This window comes from Pteropus alecto, unplaced genomic scaffold, assembly GCF_000325575.1.
Source record: "Pteropus alecto unplaced genomic scaffold, ASM32557v1 scaffold87, whole genome shotgun sequence".
Classification (NCBI taxonomy): Eukaryota; Metazoa; Chordata; class Mammalia; order Chiroptera; family Pteropodidae; genus Pteropus; species Pteropus alecto.
In genome coordinates this window covers 13,190,658-13,199,859 of record NW_006443225.1, presented here as the reverse complement: position 1 = coordinate 13,199,859, position 9,202 = coordinate 13,190,658, and the positions used below count along the sequence as shown (strand labels likewise).

The window sequence follows — 9,202 nt, the reverse complement described above, 5'->3', positions numbered from 1 at the left end:
TGTGTAAGAAATGAAAATACTGTCTTATTTTCCAAGAAGTTTGCAATATACTAATAGGCTAATTTTTTTATCTTCTTTCTTAGGAAAATTACATCTCAGACCCAACTATCTTGTGGAGGGCTTATCCCCATAACCTGATGACGTAAGTCATTTCTAGAAGGCTTTTCTTAAAGACCATGGTTACGTCACTTTTAAGCAGAATTCATTCTTATTATTCTCTTTAGGACCTTAGGCAAAGTCATACAGTAGTGTGTCTTTGCAGTCCCAGTGCCATGGGAAAAACCCTGTGTGCTTTTTTAACATATATAATCTTTTCGACATGCTCATTAGCTTAAGAAAACTGATTTTAACCGTCATCTCAGTTTAGTACTCTGTGTTCCCTTCTCTCTCATCCTTTCTCCTCCTCACTGCTCCGTCTTCTCTAAACCTTTGCTCCTTTTTTTTTCCCCAGTCTCCTCACTCTTTAAATTTCTTATTCTCTCACACTATAAGTTTGAGGGTAGGGATTGTTTCTTTTTTATCTTTCTAGCCTCCCGGGTTTCTGTACTGTGCTGTAAGAAGCCCAGTCATTGCAAAGGCATTCAGCTAAATTATTCATGTAGCTCTAGTACATCTATTCCATATTTTTGTTGTACTTTAGCCTATATTGACTTTTGCTTTCCTGAATGTGTCATTTTGGTGTATAATATGTAGCATCCTTATATTATCTTGACTGTTCTATAATTGCCTCATTTATATAAGTCTTACATCATGCCCATGCTCACCACGACTATCTGTGCCTTGACAGCGAGAGAAACTATCCCTTATTTTATAGCCTTTGTCATGCCAGGCCGTAGGTGCTTGTCACCTAGATATTACTTAGCAAATGCTCTGTGATGTGAGAATTGGAGAAAGATATGAAGGGAATAACACGACCATGCATATCTTTGTTTTAAGTCCAGCAATAATACCCACTCTGCTGAGTCATTCTAACTTTTAAAATTTAGATTAATTCAATGAACTTTTATAGAATGGCATTATAAACATTGTATTGATATGGGACTGTATCTTCCTCTCTCCCCAGAAATTATTTCAGATTGGCTCGTGCTCTCTATTTTAGACTTCTGGAGGAGTGGGAGAAGGGAGAATAAAGAGAAAGCAGAAGGCCTGGAGGGGTGTAATGTAAAGAGGAGGCAATATATTGTCTAGGCTGGTTAGGATCCGTCTCAGGGGACCCTTCTGTGCCATATTCCTCTGGCTTGCCTCCGTTTATTTGGGGCTCTCAGTGTTCCCACCAGGTAGAGTTAACATATTTCACTAAGGAGAAAGCCAGGGGATATTTGAAATTGGGATTATCCCAGTTTCAGGTGATTTTTAATCTAAGCGCCTTTGCTTTCGTGTCGGTCTTTTGCCTTCCCTGCTTCTGTTTTGATGAAACCTTACAGATCTGTGATTTGATTCCCTCAGTTACGTTCCTTATGTTTTCAGTAGCTAACATGACACATGACTCAATATTAATTAACTAATGGACAGGGGCCTCTGGTTCGTCCCAGCTGGCTTGCATGTTAAGGTTCTGCAGATGTCTTTCCTTCTGCGTTTAATCCAGAGGAATTGGCTGATGGTGGGAGTACCCTAGGGAGATGGGAAGTGGCTGTGAGAGAGTTATTTAAAGGTGCACAGAGTACTGTGAGGGGACCTGAAATGGTGACACAAAGGTGACTATCTTGATTTATAGTGTTCGTTTTTACTTTATTCTTTTTAAAGTAGTATGCTTTAAGACGTATTTTTCCCTTTCTTGTGTTGTGCAGATTTCAAATGAAATTTTTCTACATATCGCAGTTGGCTTACTGGTTTCATGCTTTTCCTGAACTCTACTTCCAGAAAACCAAAAAAGTAAGCTGGAATTTTATGATTTTAAAAATTCTCTTGTCATTTTTTCCTTTTCTGAAAAGTCCTTCTAAAATTAAATATTTTCTGATGTCCCTGTCCCTCTCACCTCAGCTCTCTCCACGAAGACCAATGTCCTTTAGTACTTACCGAAAACCCTTTAGTCATTCTTTTCACGTAGAGAGGGATTATTTTACATTTGACGTGCTAATCGCTCATGTAAAATTATATTAATGATAAATTATAATTCAAACAAATGTTGAAATGTAATATTAGTTTCACGCTGTTGATAGTCTAGCAGTGTCACAAGTGAGACGCAGAGGATTCTCCTTCAGATTATCCTACAACTGATGGTTCTGTGTGTAAATCCCACAGAAAAATTCGGTATTGGAAAAAGTAAACCGTGGTTAAATATTCACCAGTGAAGCTTCTCCTGCTGTGGGTGGAGCACTCCCTTTTTAGCATGTGGGAAAGATGTTTGTTTTATTTGAACAAATAAACCGCTGGAGCGTTGCAATATTCTTTTTTCTAATTTTGCCCTCAGTACTTCTGAAGTCAGACTAACAGCCTATCTATCACGAATCAACTTTATTTCCTTTATTTAACTCTTTTTCCTCTAAAACTTATTATAGCTCTCTGTTTCTTTAAACTACATAAGTAAATAAAGCTGCTCATCCGTGCCACCTCCCTGGGCCCTTCTCCCTCTGCTCTCGCCTCCGCTTCGTTCACATGAATATTCTTGAGTTTTATAATCCCGACACTTCAGTTCCTTTTTCTGGGATGCTTTTGCCCTCTGGTAAATTAATCAAGCACTTTTATTCCCTTTTTTAGGGAAGACATGATTTTAAAATTCCCATATATGAAATCATACGTAGATGAAGATATGGAGGAAGCAAGTTTGGTCATGAATTAATGACTGTTGAAGCTGGGATAGGGGTACAATGGAGATTTTTTATACTCTGCTGGTTATATATGGGTTTACATTTTTCCACATTCAAAACTTTTTATTGCCTGCCTTTGAGAAACTTTCCAAAATAGAAGTATAAGAACCCAGTGACCAGTTTATCTCTGCCTCTCAAATGCCATAAACACTTATTTCTACATGTACTACAAATAGTTCATTTGTGACTATACTCGATTTACTACTGTTTCATGTCTGTGTTTTTTTGTGTCATATGTGTCTGTCATCATTGTTGCTGTCTGCTACAATTGAAAAATAGCACCAAATTGGAGTCCATGTACTCTGGCTCAAAAGTTCTTTTTTATGTTGATTTATTTTATAAAGTAGAATGTTTTTCTAGTTAAGTCAATTGTAAGGATTAAGATGATGATCTGTAATACCTTCGACCTACAATAGTCTTAAGGTAAAATGCTTAGACTCAAAATTTCCAGTAGCCCTTCCCAGATTTCCAGTAGCCATTCCAAATTCTGTAAGCACCTAATGTGAATCATAGGTGTCCTAGAGCTGCAGTGTCCAAAACGGTAGTCACTGGTCACATTTAAATTCAGTAAAATTAAATTTACAAATTCACTGTCGTGGTTACACTAGGCCTGTCGCAGGTGCTCTCTAGCCACCTGTGCCTGCACCGTCTACCATTGTGGACAGCAGAGAGAGAGAACGTTTCCACCGCTGCAGGACGTTCTGTTGGGCAGCGCTGCTGAGAATATCATAGTTCCTTTGATGTCTTAGCACCACGGCTCAAGAATTTAAAGCTGTATTTGTGTACTTTTATACCCATGGACATAATACCTCTGGGTTTCATTATTAATACATATGTCTGTAGTTTGTTCACTGACCATGTAAGTCAAGAGGGACATTTCAAAGTAATTGTTCATTTTAGTTCTTAAAGCTCTTTTCTTATCGGTTCCTGCCAGATGGCATTTCTCCAGAAATGCAATCTAATTTTTATGGAATAATTTGCATAACTTAGAACTTAACTGTGGAACTATTTTTAACACCTACATATTACAGTCAAAAGTAACTGTTTCAAGTAATTAACATAATTTGAAAGTAACAGCTGCATATGTGTTAAACAGTTTCTTAAAATTTACTCTGAAAATTATTTTTGGAAGAACTCTTTACTGGAAGAAACTAGTACAGTGATTGTTTTGAACCGACCCTACAGAGAAATGAAGAAGGCAAGGAACACTGTTGGCAGCAGCAGTCCAAGAGGTGTGTTAGTCACAAATAACTCAGTTCTTTTTGAGAAAAATATTTTAATCACATGTAATATATACGCTTCAATATAAACAGTCCTCCATTTTGCCTATAGATGAGGTTTCAGGGAAGTGTGAATAAAACAGCCAAGTGTTTTATTTCTGATATTTAGTTTATGTAATTATATATCGTATGAAATATATTAAATGAGAAATAATGCTTTTTACCCCACTCCTATTTCGTGAAAGTTATATTGACACTTTGCACATGCAAATATTGTTACTATTTCATCATCACTAGAGCCACTTTTAAATCACCTCAGTGTTTCAAAGGTCTGATTCTTCCACTAGACCTCTGTAAGCATTTGGAAATTATATTGATTGAGGTGTTTAAGGCTGTGTATCTTACCCAAACATTTATTTATTGTTCAGAATAAACTAATTGATATAAATCCATATAATATAAGAGTTTTGAACAGATTTAAATATGAGATGGCTCCATTTGTGGTTTAGGGGAAAATCTTTGCCTTATATTTGGGCATATATGTGATACTCCATTTAAGGTAAAGTTTGTTTTTTAGTATAGTTCAGTTAAGAAAAGCATTGTCTTATAAAAACAAAAATTTAATAAAGTATATGGCTGACTTTTTAATAAAAAGATGTTGAAATAACAACGAAAAATTTCGCTTGCCATTATTGATAATTTTAGAATTTGGTTTAAGTATACTATAAGATTTTTCATGAAAAATGAGACTATCAGGCTTTTAAGTCATTCCATAGTTTCATCCTTATGTAAACTACGTATACATTAGCATTAAAAATATGTAAGAACTTTGGTTTGCCCAAATACTGATTTTCTTGAGGATTCTGGGATTAACTGAGGAAATTTTCTAGGGTTAAAGAAATGTTCTATATCTGTATGAGTGTGGGAATATGGGTAAAATAATTTTTAAAAAATAAATAAGAACTTGGCAAAGCTTTTCTAATACTCATTTTCATTATATATTTTTCAATTCAAGTATAAAAATGTTTGTTAATCTTTAAACAAACAAATAAGCAAAACCTCATTTCTGGCTCCTAGTAGGAAAAGTTTATTTACATAACAGAATCATAGGATGATGTGTGAAAATGTCTTGAGAAACCAAAATAACTTTCTCTCAGTCACTTGCATATTCATCTAGACTCTAGATTCTAGAACAGCGACGAGCTACTTTGGATGGCGTGCTGTGATGTGACCAGTGAACGCATACCATGAGCTCCCACTAAGAGGGCCAAATTTCGCCCAGCTGCCTCTGTTCTCCCCATTCCCACAGTCGGTGGAAACGTGTAAGCCCCAGAGACCGTGGTGCTGGTCAGGCTCTTTGTGGGTGTCCTCAGACATGTAAGCACCCCTCCAGTAGGGCTGTAACCCCATGAAGATTGAATAATGTCAGAGGAGTTTGACTTAGAACAGGAATGCTAAAAGCAGCCATTTTCTAAATGAAATCTAGATAAAATTTCTTATTTTAAAAATCATGCTACATCACCTCATTACCTTTGTATTTTTAAGATAATACGACAGTGCTTTTAATCTAGGGTGTGTGTTCTGTAGCTCCCCACAATCTCCACCACTCCCTGTGGTATTACACTCATCTCTGTCGCTCATTTATTTTTACTTTTTTTCTGGTCAGGCTCTGAGTATACGGACATTGCTTTAGAAAACATTGGCCAATTTGTATACAGGTGAAGAGAGCATTACTTAGCAAAAGGTTTCTTGAAAATCTGTCCTTTTGAAAGTTGTAGGAACTATTTTAAAAGCTCTTGCAAGCATTCGATGGTTGTGGAGATGGAAGGTGGTGATGGCATTTTACTCCTCATTATTGAGTCAGTTGGTCAGCTGTCAGACAGACGGGGCTAAGCTGCAAAGTTGAACCTGGTTTTAGGATAGAAGTTCTGGGCTTTTCTTTACCTAATGGCAAGCACAACCTTGCTTTACCTAATTAAGTTGTGGTTTAAGACAAGAGAAATGGAATGGTTTTTTGAAATGTACTTTGTAATTTATAACAACGGTTTTAGATTTGTTGCAGAGGAACCGATCTTTACTTTTAAAACCTATTTGTGTTTCTTTAAAAGTAAATCTTTTTTTAATCCTCCCAAGAAGTTACATGTCTATAAAATAGTTTTAACAGAAGTTATCGCAGCAAATTCATTTTTAACAGAAGTTTAATGTTCAGTCAGCAATTAAAAACTAAAAAACTTTCATTTATAAGTCTTCAGGGCCCTCAGGGTCTGTTTTCCTCTCAGAAATTTGGAGCACTGATGAGCACATCTGAAGGAGTATGGCAGTATTTCCCATCTTAAGTCATTTACATGCCATCTTGTTGTAACTTAAAATATTTTATTTAAAATCGTAGTTAAAATGTTTCATTGTGTACTATCTACCATCATTTTGTGCGGTGCCAGCGGCATACACGCCGCACTTCGGGGAACATGCCATACGTGGCATGTCGGATTACGCTGACGGCCCTGGGACCCAGCTGTTCCGAAAGGACCACAGGAGCGGAAGGGCTCCCTTGTGGTTGCGGGCAGCGTGTGGTCGCGACGCCTTTCCCGCTCTCCCCTCCCGCAAGGAGAGGGATTTCAATGGACGTTTGAAAATTGAGCGGAAGGGATCTTCAGACGGCTTGTTCTCAGAGGTCCTTTTCTCTCCAGTTGGAAGAGCCACCGTAAACGTGGCCTCAGGCCTTGGGACTTCTCCCGAGTCCCCGACGTAGCACGATCGATGGCGCCCTGCGACTGTGTTCTGCCTCCCAGCACAACCCATGTATCTTTCTCACTAGGGAAACGTTTAGTTTCAAAAGTACACTCGTAAAATCTCGACTCGTCCTCAGAAAATTTGATGTAGTAAATGTAGGGGGAGAAATAGAGGACCAGTAGAGACCTGTGCTCGGCTCTTCTGGATGCCGGAGATGAGTTTAGCGAGGTTCCAGAGGAATATCACTCAGCCTTCTACCGTTTTAATTTTAATCATCATCCGTCTGTAGTACGTGACTTGTTCTGACCAGGCTAACACGGCCTCGTATATCTGCTCCAGGCTAATATAGCCAGATATATGGATTTAGAGGTTTCCTGTGCCATCCAAAAGTAGAGTTCCTGTGAAACTGAACTGGCATGAAGCAAAGAAGCAATTGCCTTAGGACAGATACATCTTGCTCACGGACGCTCAAAATAGATGGCGATGAAGCGCAGATGCTCACAGACGCAGTTCAGCGCTCTGGCGGCTTGATGCTGAGTGTGGTTCTGGGGAAGGAGCTTGGGGTGCCGCCTGCTTGGGGTGCACGCTGCCTCTAACAACTCACTGCCAAACAAACACCAAACGCCGTTTTCACTCTTCGCCATTTTTCATAATCTTCTTCGGATTCCTTTCAGTTAGCGAAAACAGATACTAAGCTAGGCCGTTTGTAAAAGTAAAGCGAACTTTGGAAAAACTGGAGATACCCATATGTGGAAAACTGCTAAAACAGTAGAAATGAGAGGTACAGCATTTCATAAATTGTTTATGTATTTTGCAAACATTTTTGACTGCAACCCAAGGCAAAAAACTAGATTTTACATCATGATTGTGTGTGGGGGGTGTAAAATCTGAAATACATTTTTCATGAACAGTACAATGTGCTGTACACTTTAACATTTTCTATTCTATTCTATATTTTTAAAAAAGAGGTTAGTGTGACCCCCAAAATTGATTTTACGATCCACTAGTAGGTCTTGATGTATGTTTTTTAAAAACACTTTATAAGATAACCAGGTTGTCGGGGACTATGGAAGGATGAATAAGAAGCAAAAGAAAAATCTGGTTACTTGGCTTACAAGGTTGTTAAAAGGAGAATGTATAATTAAGTGGTACCCTAAAGTGAGAAGATAAATTTTTAACCTTCAATTTTAATGACTGTAACTGATAAGGAAAGGGACTAAAAGCATAAGCTAAAAAATGTAAATACTATTTTAGGTAAACAAAAGTATTTCTGTTGCTATAAACATAGCAGTTCTAATATTAGAAGGACATCATTATGGTTGTTAATATTGTGTCATTCAATAAATGCTTATTATAAAAAGAAACATAGATCCTAGCCCTGAAAGGGACTTTGAGTTCATCTGATTCAAACAAACCCAGGTATCATTCACGCGTACACATGGATCGCAGAAGTCGAGCGAGGGTCCGTGACCTGCTGAAGCCACACTGTTGATTGGGAGGAGCGGTTGGGACCAGGTACGGAGCAGAGTGGCCTTCAGGTCTGCTACAAGAGCACGTTTTCCATGCGGCCACACAGTCCTGGGAACTGAAATGTTTCCGCACTTCCATCTGTAACGCAGTCTTCTGCTTGCAGGAGGACGTTCCCCGTCAGCTCGTCTACATCGGTCTTTACCTCTTTCACGTTGCCGGGGCTTATCTGCTGAAGTGAGTCGGGATTTCTCCTGGGTGTGTATGTGGACGGGGCAGATAGAATGCTCATCTGTTTTAATTGATAAATAATCTTTACATTTTCAATTTGGTTTTTCAACAGCTTGAATCATCTAGGACTTGTTCTTTTGGTGCTGCATTATTTTGTTGAATTTCTTTTCCACATTTCCCGCCTGTTTTACTTCAGCGATGAAAAGTATCAGAAAGGGTAAGTTGCTTAGCCACTCTGTCTCTGGTGTGCCTGTGCTGCCAAGGTCCATGCTGTGGGCAATTATGTTACTGAATAAGTCGTTAGTTGCAGCTTTAAACAAAATGAAATTATTTAACAATTCAGGTTGATATTTTAATCTCAAATGGAGTCTTAGGCAAGAGAGAGATTATATTGAAACCTGTAATTGTGAAGGCTTTTTGGGTTCACTTCTAACTTCTCTAACTTTGCTTAATGCATCTTTTTCTTTTGGAAAAGGAAATAGGGAGGTGAACTTTCAGAAGAAAATGACGTAAAAGATTATATATATCCTTAAAGATATTAAAATATTTTGATGAAAAAATCAAACTGGAAACAATTGAAGGAGTATGACGTAAAGAGTATGAAGGCTTAAAAAAAAATTAGAACTAGAACTCTTAAATGAGAATTAATATCCTATTTACAGCACAGCATTTGTTTTGTCCAGCAGTTTTCAAAATTACTATATATGCCAGTAGTTCTAAGGATCATTAATAGTAGTTATGTTAAGG

At 37.9% G+C, this 9,202-nt stretch overlaps 1 protein-coding gene across 1 annotated transcript in view; it reads left to right on the top strand.

Moving 5' to 3' along the window:
* TRAM1 (translocation associated membrane protein 1) overlaps positions 1–8,694 on the top strand; it is a 19,083-nt gene extending 10,389 nt beyond the window's left edge. The window contains exons 5-8 of the mRNA XM_025041141.1: positions 84–142; positions 1,788–1,872; positions 8,391–8,461; positions 8,568–8,694. Coding sequence (XP_024896909.1) covers positions 84–142; positions 1,788–1,872; positions 8,391–8,461; positions 8,568–8,676 — 324 coding nt within the window. The 3' untranslated portion in view covers positions 8,677–8,694. The remainder of the gene's footprint in view (positions 1–83; positions 143–1,787; positions 1,873–8,390; positions 8,462–8,567) is intronic.
* Positions 8,695–9,202: the final 508 nt, after the last annotated feature.